The sequence below is a fragment of the Thunnus maccoyii genome, chromosome 13, assembly GCF_910596095.1.
Source record: "Thunnus maccoyii chromosome 13, fThuMac1.1, whole genome shotgun sequence".
In the NCBI taxonomy this organism is placed as follows: Eukaryota; Metazoa; Chordata; class Actinopteri; order Scombriformes; family Scombridae; genus Thunnus; species Thunnus maccoyii.
The window spans coordinates 25,780,690-25,805,974 of NC_056545.1; the positions used below are offsets into that span (position 1 = coordinate 25,780,690).

The 25,285-nt window shown below is 42.5% G+C and overlaps 1 protein-coding gene across 3 annotated transcripts in view; it reads right to left on the reverse strand.

Moving 5' to 3' along the window:
• LOC121909925 (E3 ubiquitin-protein ligase RNF43) overlaps positions 1-25,223 on the reverse strand; it is an 88,484-nt gene extending 63,261 nt beyond the window's left edge. For 2 of the 3 annotated variants that reach the window (XM_042430788.1, XM_042430786.1), the window contains exon 1: positions 23,261-25,223. In XM_042430788.1, the coding sequence (XP_042286722.1) occupies positions 23,261-23,482 (222 nt within the window). In that variant the 5' untranslated portion in view covers positions 23,483-25,223. The remainder of the gene's footprint in view (positions 1-23,260) is intronic. The other variant, XM_042430787.1, reaches the window with a different exon arrangement.
• Positions 25,224-25,285: the final 62 nt, after the last annotated feature.

The following is a 25,285-nucleotide window of genomic DNA, read 5'->3' on the forward strand; positions in this document are numbered from 1 at the left end:
ATCTCTCTCTCTCTCCGGGTCTCAACCACACACTCATTACGCACTGAGCTATTCCTTAAAGGAGCTGCACTACTTGTATAACACATTTTAGTTTAGAAAACATCTTAAAACACATTAAAAAAAATTCCCAGATGCTTAGACCCAATGGTGGGTCAACTAAGGGCGGGCAGGCTTGTGAACCACTTGTGCAACTTTTCGTAGTATTGCTGAAATACTTTATTTATGTCTTTGGCTGAAAAGATTTGTCTATCCCTTGGTTTAATTACTGGTATTCTATTGAGAAAAGTTTTCATCTTGTTATTTTGAGCAGTGAACACAGCTTGTCCATCATCCAGTGGGGATGGTGGTGTGTGTCCCTGCCCAGAGCTCCCATAGTGCCCTGAGACCCAGCGACCTGCAGCCCCCATAGAACTAGGCCACCCAGTGAAGACATCAACATGCTGATTGTTGGGCTCCAGAACATTTACCTCATCTTTTACCCCCACCCCCACCCTCTATGCGGTGGCCAGTTGGTTCCCACACTCCCCTTCTGTAGCAGGCATCAGTGCTCCCCAACCTTACCCCCACAAAAGGGCCAATGAGCAGTGACCTCACCATGTAGGGGCTCAGCGCTCATGCACAACTTCACACGCACGGATCATCATAAACACCTACACTTTTGGCACACATAGACACAATTGTGCATGCACATCCACACACCTACTCAATCAATGCGACCGTCCCCTCTCGTCCCACAATGCCAGTGTCACCCACCCCAGCTGATATACTCTCCAACTGAAACTCATTTACTTTGACCAAGTCACGATGACATGTGCAACCACACAAGGATGAAAAGTGAAACATGTTGTCACCCACAAATGTAGGCAATCAGCAATAAGATGATTCATAAATTCTACGTTTTACCACAATCGAAAGCACCAAAATGTGAACATCTTTCAAATCTGCTGGAAGAGAAATGAAGGTGCACTGAAGTACCTCTCTGTAGTATTTACATGGTTGCCAATTATGCCAAGAGACACAGAAGACAACACGTTGGGCCCCGACCCTATAATACTGTAGCTTGCCATCTTTAAAGACTTGTGTGATGTAGGTAAGTGATTTGGAAGGTGCCAGGGATGACTTTACTGTTCCACCTGACTGCACCAACCACGGACGTTTACTATGGCATTTAATTAGTCTCAAAACCTGCGTACATAAAAACCAGGCATGCACGGGATACAAGAGCAGAGTATAGAGTATAGTATCCCACGAACATGTCCTGTCAAGCTGACTTTTGAGACTTTGGAGGCAGGGATGGAAAAGACAGTCTGCTCCTTTGATTGGTCACTTTGAGTACTGACCATGACCTTTGATAGGCTGTTTGGTTTGATTACTGACACAGTTGAAGACAGGCAGTTGCCATAAATAATGATATTTAACAGCTGATTCTCCGTTTGTTTACCCCTTACACTTATGAAAAAGTGTTAGGCATTGGAGTCATTCATTTGATATACCTGAGGGTGGTATTGTGCAGTCTGATCCTGGCATTGGCATCATAGATACTTCCTCGTCAACTCAGTCTCTAAAGGAACCTTGGTTAAAAACTCAGAAACTTTGCTAAACATTGTCAGATGTCTTCCTTTCTCCTCACATTCAAAGAAGACTTGTGGCACACTACTGCTCTTCAGGCTGCTTCATTTTTCCTTCCAGCGCCCCCCCCCCTAACCCCCCAACCCCCACCCCAAGCTTCTCAAGCTTCTTGGCAGAATAAAAGGCCTCTCTGATCAAAGGAGCCAGAGACAGGTTCCAACTGAAAAAAACCTGCAGCTACCAAAACGGTTTGTTTATTCTACATTGCCATGACAATATCAGATAAGAGATCTAAAAATATAAAGGGGCTCAAGAAGCAGGTAGACGATGACAGAGTAAAGCGTGCAGGTTACAATGACTGAATCTGTATAGCGGAGGAAACGGGGTAGATAAAATGGGGAAATGCCTGTTTCCATTGCTACTGAATACAAACACTGGCAACAACATCACGGGGGTCAGCTGATCAGTTAACTAAGCCTGTATAGTACGTGTGTATTATGTACTGTAGCACTCCGATACATACTGTAGAACACCATAGATAAACACTAACTAAACTAAATGCTATTAAGTGGTTGTTACTGTAACCCATTTTTTTTATTTAGAGATAGAGGCATAGCTGGCTATTTCCACTGCTGGAAAAACAAACTTGATTGTGGTTTTTAAAATAGCTGACCGATATAAAGAACCTTTTATCTGTTTACATAGGATAAGCCCAGACAAAGGGCCATGAGAAATGCAATAATGTAAATTGATACAATTGATTTTGCTATACTGTTCTGCAGTTAAGTCTGTAGCTTCAACAGCCTGCAGCACGCTCGCTTTTTCCAATCTATTCTTTTGAGTATTCACTTTTTTCCTGGCATTTAGTTGTGTTAAATGTATGTTTCTGTTAAATGTCAGGATAGAGATGTATAGACAACCAGGGCAGCAGCCATAGCTCAAAAGCAGGTAACTGTGTTTCCACCACACCAGGGCACAAAGCATCCAAGAGTTAACCGAAGCGATAGGTGGAGTTGAGAGGGAGAGCTTGTAGTGGGCCGTCTAGCGGAACACACCCCTAACCCTGCTGGCCAATGATCTCCAAGGAAAATGTCACCCTGAAAAATTATTGACAAGTCAAGGCTTTGACTGTTGGTGAACGCTAAGGAGGGAACAAGTGTTGCATACCCAGTGCCGCTAGGGAAACATAACTCACAGCTAGGGTTGCCTCCCATTTCTCCAATGCCTCCCATTCAGACCGCGGCCCTGCAATACTATACCTGCTAACAAGGCAGCCTGACACTCTGCCTCCACTATTTGCTTTCCACTGTATTCATGATCTCTTGTCTACTCTGGAGCCAACCCATCTTATATTCCCTTTTGATTTCCTGGTACACATTACATTAAAGTGGTGCGTCGCTTTACTGTGTCAATGATTGCCCGGGCCCTGTGTTTGAACTTTGAACCGACGAGGCGAAGGTGCTCTCTCTTGTACTCTGTATGGAGGCGAGGTATGAAGAGGGGACTCTGGGTTGGGGGTTAACTCGTTTACGATTCGCACCATAAAGTTCCCTGAAAGGTTGGTCAGGTTGAATAAGCAAGGATATGTTAACCTTTCACCCTCCCGCGCACCGACAGTACAGAGTCACAGGAAACGGCTGCATCACTGTGTGCGTTTTTGACATTTCGTTTGTGTATCTCAGACGGCAAACTAGACGTGTCTTTCTCCTCCTAAAGAGCAGGTGTTTGTGCAAGCTGTCCCAGGAGAGGCACCCTGGCTACAGTGTTGTGAGATCGGTCCCACCTGTGAAGATCAAATATGAGACATTTATTATACAGGGGGGACTTATCTAGCGCTCCCTATCTGATGGGCTATGTAATGGAGAGGCCATGGACAGATCCACTTTCACTGCCCTGAAAGGCTGGCGAGGTGACCCAAAAGGAAATCATTATGCGAGAAAACAAAGGCGTCGTAGGCGTGGAGGAGAAACCCTCTGAAGGGTACTGCCCTCTCTCCTCCCTGCTCGCCATGCAGGCTGGAACCACTGGGTCAGTGCAGGGCATATTATGTCTGAGTGTGTGTCTGTGTGTATTGTGCGTGTGTGGATGGTGAGTTTGAGATCTCACTAGTCACCAATTTTCAGGTTGTGCCTAATTAGACAGTTTAAAGTTAACTCTGTGTTCAGGAGGTTTTAACTGTATATTTTGCACATAATTATGTAGTGGCAACTGCAGACACTGTAACTTGAAACTGTAGAGATGTAATTTAACCATATTGTGGCCCATTCATCATTATGCATTGTATTGTGAAGTCTTTAGCAATACCCAGCTGTAAAGTGCTGCCACTGTTTGTCCTCTGGGCACCAACCAGACACCCGTTAAATGATGCCAGCCTTCTCAGCAAAGGTCTCATGCAACCAATGCTGAAGTGTTATATAACAAACTACAAAGAGCACAGCAACATGGCTAGACTGAAATGAAACGGGATAACTGCCGATAGGCACAGAACAACTAAACTGGAAATCTAATTGCTGTCAACGCCTGTAAAATTTGTTCCTGTTTTATGACTTTCAGCTTTCACACAAAGAGTATGACACAATAAGCTGACATGTGTATGCACATTCACACGCTTATTAAAGTCAAATAAAGTGTTGAGCCTTTCTGTTTTTAGTCATGCTTGATATGGCATGCATGGATGGCAATGTCATGTTGAGACTGAAATATCATAGCAACCACTGGATGGATCATGGTCCCCAGAGGATGTATCCTACTGACTTTGTTTATCCCCCGTAAAATGTCTTAGCAACTACTGGATGGATTGCCATTAAATTTGGTAAAGACATTCATATCCTGCTCAGAATAATTTGTAATAACTTTGGTGATCCCTTAACTTTTCTTCTAGTGCTGTCATCAGGTCAAAATTTCAGGTTGCCAAATATTTTGGTTTATTACCAAATATCTGCAAACTAATGACATTCACATCAGCTTCAACTATACATTGTGTTTAGTGCTAATCGGTGAACTAAAATGGCAATCATAGTCAACATTATACTTGCTAAGCATCAGGATGTTAGCATTGTCATTGTGAGGGTGTTAGCATGCTGAAATTAGCATTTAGCTAAAAGCACTGCTGTCCTTAAATAAAGCCTTACAGATTCACTAGCATGGCTGTGGAATCTCAGTCTTGTTGACAATCGTATCATCAATCTGCTGCTGGTATAATATGTCGCATTTGTCAGATGCAATTTGAGAGTATTGCAGGTGAGCTATTATGTATCTAAAATAACTTAAATATATCTTGAAACACAATCAGGTCAAGGATGAAAGTGACGCAGTAGGTGCTGCTATTGTGTGCCTGATCATTTTACCCCCTGGCATTAAAAGACAGGGATGACAGAACAGGGAGTGAACACCTCTGAGCTAATCAAAAGCTACAGAGATAAGACTCCAACGAGAGGCTACTGTCTCCACTGCTTTGTCAGGGTGAAAAAGGCCAGGACTTCCTGCTGGGGAGAGGAAGTGAGCATGGGAGAGGTACGGAGGGGGGATTATCTCTCTCACATTAGCAGGCTTCACTGAACCAACAGAGCAGTGTATGGCCCGAGGATATCTGACATCACATTTTCAGATACAGTCTGTGCCACACACACACTTCAAAAGCGCGCTCTGTTTATATATCAATTATAAAGAATCAGATTCCAAGTTTAATACACAAACGGCTATCCACACTTCAAAGTATGATATGTTTACATGCCATCAAGAGTACCATGTGTACAGACAGATTCGAGCTAATATGGGCGAGCACCTGGCTGTAGCATGATGAGACTGCCACCTGATCAAATAAGCAACATAATACACTATAGTAGACGCACACACACACATTCATAGTGTTCACCTGACTGCTCACTGACATGTGTAAGAATACACAATAAAAAATCCTAACAATAAATACAAAAATAACGCAGAATAGATCCTCGAAATATTACCTCATCCATGGTTAAACTCTATTCTAGACGTATTGAATGGAGAGTGTAAAATAAGGTGAACAATATGGCAGCACAGTACCATCAGTACCAACCAACAGGGGGCGTAACACATACATGACAGTCTTAACTCTGAATCTGGTTGACCATATTATATTTGGGTCACATGTGCTCTACATTATTCAATACTTGGAACTTTGGATGAATCACTTGTGACAGATTGGCACAGAAATCAAAGAGACGAAAATTTCTTTTATAAAATTTGGAATACTATACTGCACTGTATACAAGAACCTTTATTTGAAGCATGCATACTAAATTATATGACACGAGGTTGTTGCACAGCGATGTCGAGACAAAGCTTGATTTGTAATGATCTCGTACAGGTCACAGATCAGAGCAGAAATGTCCACAAATAATCCTGAATAATCCAAACTCAGGTTATCAATTAAGTTTATTCTCATTGCATCATTATTATTATATAGTTACAGAACTGGAAAACAGGCTTGTTTTAGGTGTTTGTGTTAAAATGACAATTTACAGCATATCTCTCAATCTTAAAATAACTTTAATGATACAATTATATAATTACTTCCACATAAAATAGCTTTCTTGTGATCATGACCCACGTATCTTAACATCTAGTGAAAGCAAATTTTACAGCTTTGCCAACATCCAATTGTAATGATGTAGATAAAGATTCTACCCAAGTGAGCTTATTCATTATTTGGTTATTTGACTGTTAAATCAATCATTGATTGATGTAAAATCTGATTAGTTGATCATGCTTACTCATAGGCTGTCAAAATCATTTAGGCACTCAGGCTACATCTCAGCAAAGTCATGTCAAGATAATGAGATAATGAAGTCATGATCATACTATATTAATGTTTGATGTCTTAAAATAGCAATTTATTGTTATCTCAGAATAACTGACTGACGAAATAGGCTCAATTTGCACAAAACTGTAATTTGTTATCTGGAATAATGAAATAATAAAGTCATGATATCAGTTTGATAGTGATAGCAGGTCCCAGTCCCCCCCAGGATCCAGGCCATCACTCCAGACAGGCGATCATCCTAAAAGGCTTTTTAGCTTCACAGAGACCAAATTCTCTATCATTGACTCCTTCGCCCCATGTACACGGGCTGTTGATAGTTCTAAGTACACGATGTCTAGGTACATTAGAACCCACGCTCTAAGGGAAAAGGCGTGGGGTGGCTTCCAGCACGCAGCAATCAATTTTTTTGCCGCTGTAAGCCCACATAATAGCGCTCGCTTTTTGATCAGTGTCAAGCTCAGGTTAGAGTGAGTATAACGGGCGAACATTTCCTGAACATATGTAAATACATATGAGAAGCCTTCATAGAACACAGAGTGCAAATAGAAAAAAAATAAATACGTATTGAACACAGTCACCTCAACAGACAGGATATGGTGGCCTGGATTCCTACAATAGTATTCCCCAAAATGAAAAAAAAACCTAAACCATAAAGAAACAAAATAAATCAAAGTGAAGAGATGCATTACTCTTAGAGATTCCTGATAACATCTGTTAACTGGTGAACATTGAATCGACATTGTGAGTCACCAGATCACATTCAATAGATTTACAGCTGCGTTAAGGTACAGCTGAAATACAGGATAAAACAAATAAAATGAATGAAAAAGGAGATAATACATCTGCGGACGTACAGTTGTTATGCATTCAGTCTGCAATCCTTCACACATTTACACATGTATCCTTATATTTGAACTCCTCTCAGCGTAGTAGCACTAATAATAGCAATAGACATGTTAGAAACTAACTGAGAATATACCCGTGCAGAAGAACATAGCACCCAGACATATGTACACGCACACACACATACACACACACACACACACACACACACACACACACACACACATACATATATCTAGACATGTGCACCCATACACACACACCTGTCCTTTAAAGATAATATCTATACATGTGGCCTCATAGATCTGGATCTGGAGACAGGCACAAACATACATGCTGACTGGCATGTGGCCTATATGGAGAACACAGGCATGCAGAGATGCCTGCATCTATACGGGGTGAACTATAATTGACCAGGAATGCAAGAGAAAAACAAATAATACACACACATATAGCCTGCACATGGTCAAAAGAATGAAGCAAAATTAAATTAATGACCTATGATATATGAGGCGGTGAAGAAATGGCAGTAAAAGACCAAGGTCAGGCAGCATGTCTGGATAATAAGATACCTAAACGCTGTTTCTCTGCATGTTCTAGCATGTCTAGCCTTGCCGTCACACTGGACATCCGGGTAAGCACATCGGCTAATTTCTCCTCAACAGCAGAAACAGCTCTCCGTGTTTCTGACAGATCTTTCCGAATGTCCGTGAAATGTCTTGTTGGGTCCTCAGATAGCTTTTGGAGAAGAGCAAGAATGGCAGCGTTAGATGTCGGCTCAACTACACAGGTATCTGAGGCTTTTGGTCTGTCCATCCTTTGAGTTAGCGTTAGCTCTGGAGTCCAAGTGTTTTTCGAGGATTCAGCATTTAGCTTATGGATGAGATGAGTATTAGGTCTGGTAACTTGTGATTAAAGTAAAAATATCATGGATATCAGAAGATTAGAGCAAAATAAATGGCAATGGTGCTGGAGCCTCCTGTTCAAGCAGCCATCTTCCTCTGTGTCAAAACTCTTCCTTACAAGATAAACTGATAATACAATTATTTAATAATTGTGAGACAAAAGCCTCAACCGTTTGAAATGTTGAGTTTCACTGTTGTTTGAGTTTATCATTATCCAAAAATAATGATAATCAATAAAGAGTCTGGTGGTGCTATGACATTGCACGAGAGTAGCAGAATAATTTCAAAATGACATATACTTTGAATTCTACCAAAAAACCTGCAGATCATATCATCTTTACAAACTGTAGTTGTGCGTGTTTTAACTATGAGCTAACTGTCTAAAATGTGCAGTATTTTCAATGTTTTTGTACTGTAACCACACTGAAGAAAATGAATGCAACCATGAAAGGGATAATAAAAAGAAGTGTGAGTGGGTGAGGTACCTGCCAAGAACAGTTTAGCCAACATGTGCATGTTCAAGCAAGGGGATTAGGAGAGAGAGGGAATGGGAGGAGGTAGAGAGCGAGCGATGGGGAGTGCTCAGATAGTGCTGCAGTGCTGGGATAGGTCTTGAAGCAGAAACTGTGGCTGTGGCCTTTTGGAAGGACTCCAGGGCTTGTAGTGCAGGTCTCCTTTGATAATGGGCCACAGTATGTGTAAGAGCGTTGGGCTGCAGCCAAGGTACACAGCCTTTTGGTAATAGTTAACAGAGTGGGCAAACACTGGGAGTCAGTGGCATGGAGGTAGGTCAGAGAACTGCAGTAGACACACTGCCCCCTTCGCCCCCACCTCCCTCCTTTCCTCCCTCTCTCAGATAGATCTGGCATTGCTAGCGTACTGGGACACTTGGCTCCACTCCTGACTCTTGGGCTTGGACTGGCGCTTCATAAACATGCTGTTGACTCATATAGGACAGTGTTGTAATGAGCACTCAACAGGACCGTCCTCATAAAATACCGCAGGATGTAAACAGTCCTTTAACAAGACCGACCCTATCTAACTGCTTTGAAAACCAGCCAAGTTACAAACTTCATGCGACGCAAATACATTTCTACAATTTAGGAAATAATCCCAACACTGTGATGTCGGAGTGTTGGCAGTTTTGTTGAGATTTTGGAGGGTGACGGATCAGATTTGGAACAAATGTGTGACTTACTAACGTGCATTCATTTCTAGTGTTAAGTGCTGTGAATACACAGATGCGGAAAACACTAAATCCTCTCCAGGGGAACATTCCAAGCATGTACAAACGAACGTGTGTAAAATGGAAAGAATGCGTAAAAAAGGACAAACACTAATTGAATACCTCTGTTAATGGAGTATAAGAGAGCGGAGATCAAAGCTATGAGCAATCTTTCAAATGAATGGGCTCCTATTTCCATTATCATTCTCATTACACAACTTTAAACACCGGCACCGCCACCAGGATGTTATTTACAGTTACTTGTTATTGGCCACTGCACACTTCCTCCAATGTTTTTCTGCTTCATTTTCATTTTGTTATATACATTCACAAAGATATAATGCCCTGGAAAATGTGATTTTCGACTCAGTGTCGTGAGTAGAACATTGTGTCATCTGTGTGTCATCGACTATTAGTGGCAGACCGTGTCACATCTCATTTGGCTGAGATCATAAATGTTATGTTGTTTGTTACCACAATGTTAGCCTTTCTTGGTGATACTTTATGGTCAAATTTACCCCGGTAGTGGAGGAAGCACTAAGCTTATGTGTAGGTGTATGTGTGTGTGTGTGTGTGTGTGTGCGCCTCTTGCTTTCAAGTAGCCCCGCAGTCCCAGACAGGCCAAGGACTCGAGAGCGGTAGACATGTCATTACCCAATCCTCTGCCAACCTGCTGCTCTAATCTCAGAGTGAGCAGACCAAACACCAAACCACACACAGCTCTGCTTTAGTCTTTAGAGCTGGCTTGCAGGGCTGCTGTGGTGTAATGCTGTGCTAACCCTAACCTAGGGCCCAGAACAAAGAGCAACACCATGCTCCGCTCCACTCCCGCACAACAATCAGGGGGTTTAAATAGCAGGCTGTGAGGGAATGAGGTTTGGCAGCTCTGGTCACCGGCAGACCATCTCGAAGTAGAAAAGGAGCCGATATGACTTTGGACAGCCCTAACAACATGATTTTTTTTTTTTTTTTTTTACTGCTTTGGAGCGGCTCCCACAGAGGAGGTTATCAGGTGAACGGCCCTGATGAGACATCATGGCCCTGTTCTTTCAAATACAGACTGCCTTTTGATCCGCCCACCTGATTTCAGTCAACCGCTGTGTGCCGAGGGCAGTCGACACTGGGAGAGAGAGGATCTGTTTTTTTAACTTCCAGGCTGCAGGAAGCCTAATGTTGGAGTAAATGTAAATACATAAGTTATGTAACCAAGGAGTAGATGATACTCTGCCAGCTCTATCACTTTCCTACAAACTCCCAGTCTGTGGTCAAGGCCATTTCAAGAGAATAATCTGAATACCGAGTGGAAAACCAACACAGGCACCAACACTGGCATGAAAAAGCCAAGATAGTAACGCATATTCTGAGTGAGTTCAACAATGAGATCATTTGTGTTTCCGTTGCTGACTGATGTTAGCTGTTAGTGTTGGCTGAATATCTTCTCTTGTGTATACTCCAGAGGGTTAAACGTGAGTGAGGGGAGTCAGTGACTGTCCAAGCTCTCCTGCTTCTCTCAGAGCACCCTAAACAGCAGTCTGTCAGCATTCCTGTTGGGTGCCAAGGTATTTACTTTGGACAAGAGAGCGGGGCACTGTGAGGGACTGCTTCTAATTAGGAGCAGCCAGTCAGGAGGTCATGGCCAATGGGAATGGGTCTCTTGGATATGCAGTTCTCTCCTGATGCCTGTTGGACAGCGCACCAGGAACAGTCTATTTTGTTTTTAGTTGTTTTTGGAGCGTGCAACAAGGTCACTGCATGGCTGTGCTGAATCAGTTATTCCACCTGTGCTAAAAAAACGGCTGGGGGCAGCACTGTTATCACACGCTTAAAGGGAGCTCTAAAACGGCCTTACAGTGGTTATAGAGCCTTTGAAAACACTGTTATGAGAAGCATGCAGTGCCACAGTCCTGAACAGATATTAGATTTTAGCACGCTACACTGTCAATCATTAGCCTGATTGGGCAATCTGGAAGGGTTTTTTGGGGGGTTTGACTCAGTCCATATGACATTGGAAGAAGGATGAGAGAAAATGACAATGAGGCTGGCAGAGATTCAGTTTCTCTTTCTTGCTCAAGGACATAGCAGGGTAAATGTGTGCAGAGACTGATCTGCGCTGTAATATTTCATGGCACGGCAGAAAATAAGTGCCAAACAAAAAAGACTATTGAGAGAGAGAGAGAGAGAGATGCTGGCAATCGATCTCTCCTCAAATGAGTTAGGTTACTTGTTCACCTGCCAGCTAGCTGATTAGTTATGTGGTCTCCTTGATTGGCACTTAACGATCATTGGCAGTTTTAAACCATGGAGGTGATTTGGATACTTGACTGACATTGGGATCATGGCCCTCGTAAATCTGCAGTATGTTATTGCAGTGAAGCAACTCGATCGGTGATTAAATCAGTTGCCAGCTTTGATGAGGACTCCGCGGGTCTCTCAGTCATACTCATTTTGGCACTTGTCCTACAGTATACTAGTTTTAGGATGCCCTGCTCATTATAGGTCTTCACGTCTGAATGCTTCATGTGGGAAACCTTACCAGACGAAATGTGCATGAATTCATTTTCATCCAAAGCGGACCTGAGCACAGTCAGACCCAATCCGAACACACACAAGAATACCTAATTGCCGTCGACCCAAACAGACTCGAACACCAAAAAACGGCAGCATGATGCACTATCACTAAACATCACTTGCGGTGGAAAAATGAATTGATCAAATAGAGGCAGGCTCAAGTGGTCCTCCTGATGGCAGTGGACGGTAAAACAGTGTGAAATCATTTGTGAGCGCATGCATATGAGCATTTAGCGCCCAAGGCCATGTGACAGCTCAGCAAGGAAATTCTCTCAGCAAGGCACATGTGACTTTTTCTCTGAGTGTGCATTTCCAACAAAAACTCCCTGAAGGGGAAGAGGAAAACTCTCCCTGCAGGTGAGCAGAGACGAACACATCAGTGAAACACACTTGTCTGGCAGACATACTAACTCCTTGTCTAATTCAGAGGCATGCACTTTTCATTTGGTCCGACTGAGAGAACAGCCATCTATCATGCTGGCAGGCATGTGACTGGATGTATGATGATCAGCCATGTTCACAGAGAACAATTATTCACCTCCCGCTCCAACAGCAGTCATTAGGAACAGGCGAGCAGCTGCAAAGGGCAAATACACAGCAATCTTTCAAGCCAAAAACCGACAAAGTATTTTTCCATTTACAGAGTTTTATATTGAGATACACCAAGTTCCCATGAGAACAATACAACATTTTCTAAAAAACACAGTTTTGAGCCTTTCCTGGACAAAAATCTGTCATGCTACCTCTTCACTGGACATGTCTGGTATGCTAACTCTATTGGGAAGTTATGTTTGCATCAGTTACAGGCCATCTTAAATCAGGGAGACAACAGAAAGACAGTAAAAAATGACATGTTAACACTGACCAATTTCCAATAAAGTGTTTGCTGTTATGAGATAACTGGATTCCCATGATGGAAAACCTGTTATCTGGTTTACTGTTAGTTTTATAGAAGCTCAGTGGCATTGTACGTTTTGTTATTAACTATGAAAGCTTAGCAACTAACAAGGGACGCATATAGAGTCTTACATCAGTCTTTCAAGGATAAGTCCTTAAAGTAATAATCCTCAAGATTTTCATTAAATCAACCCCTGTTTTAGTATTTATGTCTTTTTTTCTGGATGTTTTTTGGCAGAGTCCACCATTCCCATGCAAATCGTCTACATACGATTCAAGGACCTGTACTTTTAAGTCATACTTGCTGTTACCACTAACAAGACCCCCTCTAGACATGTTTTAACACATAAACGCATAAAAAACCCCTCAAAATTACATCTACTTCTTCTCCTTCATTGATAAATCCAGAATCTATGAATATGCAAATATTTTTCATTTCAAACGCAAGAAGTCTTTTACTTCACTGAAAGGTCCATTCTCAGTGTTTGTGCACTGGAGGCTTCAAGTTTCCACATCACACTTGTGTAAGTTGCATACTGAACCACGATTGGCTTTCAGACTAGTTGTGATGTCACAAATCATGCCCGTAGGAACATGCCTTAAACCGAGTTTGGAGGTGAGCTCAGAGAAACTTTCCCTCTTCAGCAGATGAATGTGAAAACATCCTTCAAGTGTCAAACTCTGAAAATAAATCATTCTGCACAGTGAAGCTCAAACATCCAACTGAAGGAACAAGAAGAAAAACACATTTTTGAGTGGAGGAGGACTTTAAGGATTTTAACCTTAACCCATTCAAGCCCATTCAGCCGGTACGTACAAAGACACCTGTTGGTTAAGAAAATTTCCACCATAAAAATATAAAGACTTTTATAAATGGACCTGTACTGGGCAGGTTGTCATAGTTTTACTTGTTAGCTGCTGCATTTCCCATTTCGAAGAGAACACATCTACCTGGTTAAAGTGTGGTAAATGCAGCCATGATGGGTGGCATGTGGCCTTCATTAGTGTGACAGTGTGAATTACAGTCCTGCAAGGCAATAGCGGAAAGATTTTTAAGCTAATATTTCGACATGTCTCTAACCACTTTTGGGCCGTTTTTGTTTTTGTTGCCATGAGACTAAATCATTTCGATTAAGACTATAATACTGTCACAGAGTGAAATTTGACATTTGTGTTCAGCTTTTCTAATTCAATAAATCAAACTGCATGAAGCGGTGAAGTACGAACACCATTACCGCAACTAACACTGAAGCCTTTCTGAGCAGGAGGCAAAAAAAAAAAAAAGGTCAAAAATGGGACATGCTGTTTGTTGTTTGGAGGTGACCATGTGACTTTTGGAGACATAAAGCATTTTTTGTCAGCAGTGTTATCTCCCTGGATCTGGGGTTACAATATGGCTTTTGTAGTCATGCAGCACTGAAAGATCTAAGTCACTTTGATCCCGCTTAATAGAGTTTGGTAAATGATCTCAGTATGGGAGCGCGCGCGCGCGCACACACACACACACACACACACACACACACACACACAAAGACTCACTCATGCTTGTACACACATACATAAAGAATCAGACCGTCACACAGGTGAAAGCTCTTCCTCTTGCGGATCGTTGAGCCAAGCGTTCAAGCAGAAAAGTAGAGAATTTGTTTCCACTCAGAAGACTGCTCTGTTCTTACTGTAAGATTCTGCTTTTTTAACAATTCACTCTGCAGATCAGATGCTAATTTTTCTGTCATAAACATGTTATACAAACAGTTTTCAGCTTGTCAAGAACCAAACAACTTTGTATGAAAATTAGATTGCTGGGAGGTGTTATTGCTATATTTGCCAAAGCGGCGAGCACAAAGACATACAAAAAAATGTCTGAAAGAGTGACTGAAGGAGCCACAGGGAGCCACAGAGAGGGAGGGAGTTTGTCAGAGAGCATTTATCTGTGGTATGGTGATGACTCTTTTCCTCCAGCCTCTCAGCAAACTAAGCGCTTCCTGCCTTTTGAGTGCATGTAGCCATTTTTGTCCTTGAAAACTAAAGCACACGCAATGAATTACAACCATTTTAAAAAGCTGTCAAGAAACAAGAGAGGGCTGGTTAAAGGAGAGGAGGTGAGGAGGAGGAATTCCGAGCAGCACTGTGGGAGAAAGAGGGAGAGCGAGACAAGCAGAGAGATGAAAAACTGCAGAGAAGCTTCGGAGCCTTTGATGTTGGCCGGAGCAGAAAAGGCTGCGCTTGCCACCGCAGGCGGGGCAGAAGTTATTAGTGAAAGACTTTGCGATAACTTACATTATCTATGAAGTCATTTAGCTGAAATGAACAGAATATTATCCACATAATAATGATATGATAGCAAGCACAAATGAGGTCTCAAATGATAGAAGCCAAATCATCCCTCAACAAACTGTACATCAAACATACTCGATCTTTTGTTCAAGTATGAATAAAAATTTAATTAAAATGAAGGACAGATATGCATATTAAACAAAAGTCTGGCCCTGAGTCATGTTTAATCTTGCTTATCTTGAAGTCAAAGACCTTCAGTTGCACAATTGAGAACTGCTGTTCTTTCTCTGTCCACTGAGGTTTGCAGATTCAGAGATCTTTAAGGAGAAAACAGCTTGCGTGAGCTGTGTGAGTTAGGAGAAGGGAAAAGTGAGTCCTATTTTCTTTTGTACTGGACATGCTATGATTTTCCATGAAATGACTCGACCAAACTCAGCAGTTATCTGGTGTACAGATGATCAAAACCTGGATAATTTATTGAGTTTAAGTTTCCTAACTTGGTCTCAAAGCCTGGAAGAGAAGGCAAGATGGATTATTTAGTCTATTCTGATGTCTGTAGTATTATATATCACATGTCAGAGGTTTATGAATTTTCTTGTAGACAATGAACATTTGAAATCTGATTGGGAAAGTGAATTAGTTTTCTTTATTATAGTAGTAGTGCTGTTTGAAAATGTATGTGTGGCGTTCTAGATCTGATTATATGAGTTTGTGATATCTTGTAAACCCACGCAGGCTAGGCATTGTTATATGCATGAGGCAATAATAAAAGCTTCATTCATTTGTAAGTTGTATTAATGATTAAACCTCAGGGCATGAAACTACCTTTTGGTCAACCTATCCCAGTGATCCCTACCTTTCATCTGGGGGAGAATACAGAACAGACACGGCCAACTTTTTTTTACTAGTAGCGTACGAATTCTCCTGCCGTATGGTGTTATTGTCATCTGTTGCAACACGGTTCTCTGTAAATCTCTATAAATGTGGCCTTGATCCCCCAGGGAAGGGATAGCTTGGCCTCCACACCCACGATGGATCAGCAGGCTTTCCTCTGTACTCCCGGTGGATCGGTTTCAACTGGAAAGAGACAGGTGTTTCACTTGACATGAACTGTCAGGACAAATTCAGAAAGGTCACGCAAGATACCCGTCTCACTGGGAATGCAAAAATGCCAAAGTATTCTCAACAGTTTAACCCCGGACATTTAACATAATTGAATTCCAGTGACCCTAAATACACCCTGGCCCTGCCTTGCCCTAGGTCAGGTACGGTGCCATCAAAGGAATATATGAATGTATGTGAGTGCGTGCATGTGCTCTTTTATAGTAGCACTTCAGCGGTGACTCACTTCTCTCCATTGTGATGCATGCGTGGCTACATAATGGCACAACTTAAAAGAGCTGCGTACATTTGCTACTCCTTCGGTACCCTGGTGGTTACTCAGAGGGACAGACAATAAAACCACTCTAAAAGAAAGAGCCAGACAAAGCCTCTGTCATTAACATTTAATTTAAGTGTGTGTTTATGCGTGTGCGCACGTGTTTTTCCGCCACTCTGTCTGAGATCAATTAAGTGTGTGAACATGGAAACACACAAACACAGTGGTGTAAGAGAACAATGTGAGATTTGATAATGCTGTTTGTCTCTACGGCTGGGCGATATGGTCAAAAAATTTTATCAAGTTAAAAATGTTAATATCAGTCGATATAGGCAATTAACAAGACAAATGACAGATCATTATTTCATTCCAGTTTAAAGGCTGATTTTTGTTCCTGAGTGAAAGTTGAAGAAACCAGATATAAATGAACGTCTGTTACATTCAAGCTCTTGCCAAACGAGTTCACACAATGCTGATTAAACCTATTACCGCCAGGTAAATCTCTCTGTATTTTATAGTACATGGAGTTTTTAAATCTCATGTCGGGCACAACATTCCCACGCTGGCTGTTTGGCTGTTAATCACGTGGCTCTCTAGACTCAAATGGTATAGGCCCAAATGGATCAAATTCTGATAGTGAAACGAGTCATTTTAACATAAATATGTTAATAGAAAAATGAAATGCTGCAGTGTGATAGAGGACATGTAAGATGGCTCAGACTGCAAAGTTAATTACATGTCAAGTAACACATGATAACATAAGCATTTAAATTCCAACTAAATTATACAAAAGAAAATAACCACAATACAACCTACAGAAATCACTTCTGCCCAGATGAAGTTGTGACTGATGTGCTGCAATAAGCGTATTGTCTCATTTCCGGTTGCCTGCTTTTCTGTGTTATTGGTAGCATTTGTGCTGCTATCAACTGAGTTAATTTTGCTATATTCTTCATTAGCGCGGCTCATTACTGGCTGTACATTTAAATAAATACTTGTTATGCACAAGCACTCATAGCTCTCTCCCTCTTTTAGCAAATTTCTCGCTCATCCCACAGTTGTTAACATGCTTTTCAGATCTGCTAGTTACTTTAGCTTAGCAGCTAGCAATGGCTTCCCTCGCCCCTCTGGCTCTCCTGCTCTCTCTTGCTCGGTGTATCTTATGTTTAGCTATTCCTCTCTTTCCTCCTTTAGTGATAATGGTATATGTAATAGCCTAAATGTAGTTTATTCTCTGTGATGGAGGCGAGGCTCAGTGAATTAGAAGCACCGCACCATGGAAACACAGTCATTAGCTGCTGCTGTTAGCCAGCTCCTAGTAGCCAGTGCGAGCCGATCCAGCCTCTCAGTTTAATCGTATCGAACATTTGTTATATTTCTATCGAGGAAAATTATATTGAGATAGTTATTGTTATCATTTTATCACCCAGCCCTATTTGTTTCAGCTCTGATGTTTTCTCTTCTTCCCTTTTTTCCTCTTCTGTCGTCTCCAGCTCGCCCTGTCTGTGGGCCAGTTCAAGGATAAGTCCAGTAGTAATGCCTTTACCATACTGCATTGTGTGTGAGTGTGTGCTTAGCATGTGTGTGCTTGTATGCTCTACATGGGTGTGCTACAAAAATGTGGAATTAAGTATGTGGCCTTTTTTTTTGCACAAATAGATGAGGGAATGAGTGACAGTACATATTGAAGTAATAGAGACCTTCCCTGGTTATTTGCATGAAGAGAGCTATGAAAAGTAGAAAAGAATGTGTTGTATAACACGAGCCTGACAGACACATTCAAGAATTCCAGACCTGGTCTAATGACTTAAAAAGAAGGGGGGCGACAGGATTAAGAGATTTGCCATGTTTCCCCTACCTGCCTCTCCCTTCTTCCCAGTGCCCTAAGAAACATCTCAACAGTCAACTCTTGTGGAAGAGGGTGGACAGGACAGCACTAGCCCCTGCTTCCTGTGCTGCAGGCATGCAGCTTTGTCAGATCCCTGCTCAGGAGAAACCATTAGCCCAGAGCTTGTCTGATAGGTTGGACACACATGGGGGTCTGTTCAAGGCAGGAGCCAGAGGCAACACAGAAACAAGACGACAGAAATGCAATAGCAGGCAGACTGTACTGATGACCATGTGGAAATACAAATGACAAACACGTCCTGAGAGCAGATCTGTGTGAGTGAGGCTTGTCTGGCCAAATAAAGGAATGTGAATAATCTCTGTATCAACATTTCTTAGGTTATATGCTGTCTTTAAAGTTGACAGTTGTCTGGAGTGCCCTGATTGCCAAATGGTTACTGTGCATGCCACATAACCGCAACGTTCCTGGTACAATTCCAGCCAGGGACATTTATTGCATGTCATAACCATCTCTCTCTCCCCTTGTTTCCTGTCTGCCTTTTCACTGCCCACTATCCAATAAAGGCAAAAAAAAAAAAAAAAAAAAAAAAGTTGACGTTTGTCCCTGAATGGCCTTCCTTTCTACACAAACAGCAGTTAATCACAGAGAAGTCAGCATTCTTTTTAACAGGCACTGTGGCAAAGCAGGGGAAATTGTGAGCTTATGGCAATTTTATTCATACGTTTATGTAACTGCCAGTATTGCCGAGGGGCAGACTGGACTGATGGGGACGTGATTCTACTGCTGTTTATGTTGAGGTCTCATATGGTGTCCATACCGGTGGACATGGCAGAGCTTTGCATGCCGGACATGATCGCTGTGAGGCTTCCAGCAAAATTCAGGGCAAGCCTCTACCACTCTGCTGCGAACCTCACTGTCACTGTATTTTAAGAAGATGTACGAATCAGACTTCAGTCAGTCAATCTGTTTGCCAAATGTGCGGGTTTATTACCCAAAGGCTTGTTGCAGATTCATTAGCAAGCAAATATTTGGAGACTTTATATGAGCCAGAGAGAGAAAGAGAATGTTTTTGAGTTTTAAAAACTTTTCATCTATCCAATCAAGAGTTCTCACACAACTAAGAGTGCAGAAGGTTGATACGCAAGGCTAAAGCTCCAGGCACCTGCTCACGCTTCAGGAAAACCTTCAAAAAATCCACATATTTATGATGATATGATGATATATATTAATGTTATCCCACATGAACAAAAGCAAAACTGTGCGCAGCAGCAACCCCCAACAATGTAAAGCAGTGAGGAGCCCTGAGGAGCCCTGGACAGGCTGTTATCTCATCCAGGGAGATAGGAAGTATGGACAGGAAATCTAGAGGGAGGGGGAGGAGAGGGCCCATATGGGAAGTGCAGTGTAAACAGTCTCGGTTTTTAATCATCCCAGCTCACGTTTGGAACTGGACGCGCTTTGATGTTCTCCCTCAGCGCCCCCTCCGCCCTCCCATCCCTCGTTCCCAAACGGCTATGCTGAGGGCCAGCCGGGGGAACGTGCAGATAGTAGTGGCCCCGGACAGTTGACGAGGAGGCAGTCAGTACCTTGCGGGACACTGAGAAGGGAGACGAAAGAATGTCAAGTGGTGCAGAGTTAACTGGTGTTCAGTCAATTGCCTGGCGTGCCTTAATTATAGCTGATGTATTTAAGGGAGCTCTCAAAGGTCAATTCAACATTTCAAAGTACAAAGACCGAAAAATACAGCGCTAGGATGAAAAGAAACTCAAGATGGCCTTCAGGGAACATAGGAGAGCTTTTATGATGTTTAGCTTCCTTTAATTGGGCGCAGTGCCCGTTGCAGCATAAACTCCCGACTCCTTCTCTCAACAGAGGCCAGAGGACAGTTGACATTCCTCTCAAGTTCAAAGTTATCCCAGAAGCCTTTGCACTTCTTCTCTGGTCATTAAGCAAGCTTCATTTTGGAAGCGGGAGAGAGAGTCAAAATTCCTCAGCACTTGTATTTGTCCAAATAGTGCTGGCCAGACCCCAGCCAGTGTTCCAATGAACGTGTTCATTCAGAGGACAGGGCACACTTCCAGGGAGATCACAGTTTAATAGATCAGAGGGAGATACGTACCAAAGCAAAGTCTTATGACTTGAATACACTGAAGGAAACTTCTTCTATCCCGACTACTCACAGTTTTTATAGCAAACATGGTCAAAACAGGACCTGATGATGATTAAAAGAAATAACTTCATCTCCACTTCTACAAAGTATATTACTAAAAGGCTATGATATGTGTATCTATACTGTTTGAACAGCTAAGTAAAAATGAATCTTTTTCTGTTATACCACTGATACACAACAGTTGCAATGTAATTTTTATATTAAATTTACCTTAAACTTCTGATGCCAGCTGTTGTTGTCCTGGATATCATCCTCCAAAATGAGACAATTTTAATAGAACAGCATCACAGCCCGTGGCTCATGGGGGTGACCTGTTAATGAATGATCAACTGGCGGCCAAAACGACAAGTAACGACTGTGGCTTTAAAAAACTGGTTGTCATGCTTCAGCATGGTGCAGAGGAGTACTCTGGGGTAGCTTCTGGGACTCCTAATGTACACACTGGAGGAATTAAGCTTCATGGTGGACATGCATCTACTAATTTGGTTTGTCGTCATGATAATATATTAAAAGACTGAACAGTTTTAACACAGAGGAGAGAGTGTAATCTAAGATTTGAAAAGGGAACAAAGACTGAGAAAGGCAGAGAATCTATCTTTAGAACTCAACCTCCTCTCCAGCCTTCATCCCCCCCATCCACTGGAAGACAGGAACATAAAGCGGGACCATAAAGCAGCCTGCAGAGGCAATGAGGACCTGTTGGAACAGGCCTAAGCTGCAACAAAGAGCATCCTGCTGCATAACACCACCTCTGTGCACTGTGGGAACAGCCTGAGAAGAGAGAGTCTGACAAAACTATACCTTCCAAGCCTTGGATCGAACCACAATCAAAGATCTGACTTAGGAAATAAGAAAACAGTCATGTTTTTGTAGAAAAAAGTAGCATAGTGAGTCTTCACCTGAACAGACAAATCACTTCTACAACCTTTATCAAGCTTTGTCTTCCACACGCCACTGTGCCTTAATGTGCACAGTATGTTGCTGAAGCTCTAAGCTGAGATCTGGTGACTGGAGGTTACTATCTTTTCATGAACGTACACTCTCTTTATCTGACTGCTTTACTCTCCAGCAGATTTATATTTTGGCCCACGGATCTTTCCAAAAAACTGTGCGAGGTTTTATGAGGAAAAAATAAAGAAAGCTGGAAATCCCAGAAAGCTGGAAGTGTCTTTGATCTCAGAAGCACTGTGATAAGCATCCATAACATGTTGTCAACATGCCACACAGACACATTAAAGTCAAATCAGTTTTAACTGGAGAGGAAAAGGAGTGATGGCGATGGCTAATACTGGGCTTTTCTCGGTGGAGAAGCCATGTAAATCCTTATCAATTACAGCAAACTGCAGCATCTGGCTTGCCATTCACAAAACCTCCCACACCTGGTGAGTGAAGAGAGACAAGATCCTACAGTGCCTCATATCTGTCGTCCCGTTTCTTTGGAGACGGTAAATAAATTGACACAGCCGAGCTTTATGGCCCAGGAACCTTAATCCACTCCTGAATCCTAAATATGCACACTGAATAGACCACATACTTTACATTTGCAAGGCATGGGCATGCTTCTTTCTAAATGGCAAAAAAAGAAAAACACTTTTGCTTAAATTATAGGTTTGCATGGGTCCAAACATGATTTGCTGTGCTGTTTAACAGTCTTCCATCACACCTTGGTATTAAAAATGTTGGAAGAACATTAGCTGTCATAAATAGTTAAATGCAGAACAAAGCTGTCATCTTAGAAAAGCAACACCTTTGAAAAGGTTGGCAACCTAAACCAAACCCCTGTTTTTCAGGGATAGGTAAAAGTAGATTGAATGCAAACTAACCTCAATAACAGTTGTATGTCATCACTATTGTTAAAGGAATTTAGATGTTCTGTCATCACATGCTGAGCTCTGAGCGTGACATTGTGAGCAGCTCTTGGAAAGATACAGCGCACTGTAACCCTTGGTCACTACAGTATTTTGATGGTGTATAGCAACGAGTGCAGGTGTCAACATCATTTGCTTCATCAGAAAGTGGACACTGTGTAAACTATGTTTTAGGTTAAAAAAACAGGTGGGGCCAACATTCACTCCTCAGAAGGATTGGTGCACTGAAAGACAAGAGGGTGTGCTTTGAAAAGTAATTTCCAAATTAATGCTTTTTACATGGACCTCTTTTAATATATGGGCTTTGATTGTTGGATTATTACTCTGCAGTTGACATAATCCATCAGAGATGATGATAGAGATAAGCCCAGTGGGTGCCTTGAGGGAGTTTCAAAGTGTTTCAATACTTTTTTGATACTGTACTGTAGGACAGCGTATACATTTAGCAAAAGATTAGTCTCCCAATGATCACCTGTCCACTTGTTCAGATAGTGGAACAGCAGAACATCTACTTCAATAAAATTGTTAAATGGAAGGATCACCTGAGACAAAATGGCATAAGAGCAACAGGTCAATGTAAATGTATATCAGGGCACAAAGGATGCCAAGTGATAGACTGTCCTTCAAATATAAGACAAGCATGGAAGAGCAAATATTCCCACGTATCCACCCTGCTTAAGTGCCTTTGAACAAGACCTATAACAGCTTTTCATTTGGCAGGTAGAAAGTTTGGGCCCCGTGAAGCAGCTGAACAACTCTGACAACAGGTGCCCAGCAGCACCCCTGTAACTCTACCCAGTGGAAAAAACTCAAAGTATTCCTCTTTTTAATATGTTTGGGGGTAAATGATAAGTGGGGATGTTTTGGTGTGGGCACACAATGTAGACATTCTTTTCAGACACCTTACCTGCATTAGTTTTCCCTCCGCGTTGCCGGCACTACCTCCCACGAACACCCCTTCCAGGGTGATGGGCTTCCGCGTCGGCTCCTGCTTCAGCAGTGTCACCATGATGACCGCTCGGAGGGCCGGCCGCTCGGACTCCAGGCCCGGCTGGCCCAGCACCACCTGCAGGGCCGCCATGAGCAGCCACGGCCAGAGCCCGGCCAGGCGCCGCTGGGGGACGGTCATGGCCTCGGCTGCAGCGGCGGTGCCCGGCCGCACATGGTGGACTTTCAAAGCAGGCAAGCACCGCACACAGACAAAACGGAGAAAATATTTATATATATATATACACGTCCCACTTCTTCTTTGTGCCTCGACGACTACAGCGAAACGGATACAATCCAAACTTTTAAAGCTGGAGGACTGCCATCGTAACTCACGCGTGAATGTCCCAATACTTCCATTCAGCACCAGAGTTAATATTCAAGCTCGACACGCTACAGAAATACATATCACTCAGTGCCCCACATGGAGCCAAGCGCTTCGTCACAGAAAACTGTGTCTCCAGAGATTAAAAAAAAGCTATAATGAGCTTTTATCCAGTGTCATTAATGTGGGTGGCGAAACATTGTATGCACAAATACACCATGAAGACACGTTGTGTTGTGTTAGAGCTTGAAGTGTGCATTGGCTTCGCATAGCCTGCTCATCAGGAGACAGACAACATAATGTCCTCATTTGTAACGTGTTTGCGTTATAGGTGGGCTGTTGTATTCTCTCCCAACAGGGCAGGTCCTGGCAACAGTGTATCGATCTTCATCCGCAACTGAACAACTAATAGTATTACAGTGTACACCAGTCACTGTACCTAACAATCACATTTTGAGAGCAAACGCGAGTTGGCAAAGATAGCACGTCCTGTGGGCGCCACATTTTCTGGATAAATCCACATAAAACGCAGAGGAGCGACGACTTGAACTTCAAAGGCTGGGTTACAGGTTGCCGCCGGAAAGTTATACGGCATGTTGACAGATCATGCAGGGTGCCAAAAAGTGGGGTAATATTTTTTTTTTCAGTTGCGATAATAATCCTCGAAGAAGTTGTTCAATTCAGGATAGAGCTCTATCTAATTATTAAGAGAACCAAATGGACCGTTGCTTCCTGCGCGTATAACTCCGTAATTAAACAGGGTCCGAAACCAAAGCGATTTCTGTATCAGCTCCATCAACTTATTTTCTATAGTCGGTCCTCATTTAAACCTACACGCTGAGAAGAAAAAAAAGGCATTCCCCGAGTTCAGTGTCTCCGCTGCACTATGAGAAATTGGATACGATCCTCCTGAGAACACCGAGGGAAAATGAATCGTTTGTCAAACTCATCAGCGAGTGCAGAGTAGAAACACTACAAAAAGTACGGAATGAGAGTGGTCCAAACTCCTTGTGATCCCCATTTAAAGTTGATAAACAGGAGAGACACCGTGTACAGTTAGGACACTGTCCCAGAAGTCTACCTCCCGGACTCTCTCTCGCTCCCCTGGGATCTCATTGACAGGCTCTACCTGCTCACTGTCCGCTGCCTTCACGTGCCGGCGGAGATTGAGATGATTTTGAAACAGCGCAAATGAACGACCAAAAAGGACCTAATGTGTTTAGAGAAAAGGGGTTATTTGTCACTTGCCACGTTTCAGCGAGGGGGAAGCTGTTTAAACTTAATTGTATTACAGGTGAATTATGGAATTATAATAGACCTACTATCAGAAATGTGATGTAAAAGTTACAACTAGCATTTACTCTGTTTTCAGTCACATTCACTTTAATAATAAACATTCATCAAATTTTAATTTTATTGCTTGCGTCGTTTTGTCCACCTAAAGTCCCTTAACTGTCACAGAAGAGAAAAAAAAGTTATAGTAATGTAAGTGGGGTTTCCGAGTAGCACGTGAAGGCAGCATTAGACGCTGAGGGCGGAGCAGCTTCAGAGCAGCGGCGCAGATAAAAACCGAGTGAGTGGCTCCCTCTAGTGTTACAGAGTCTATAAAACCATGCAGAC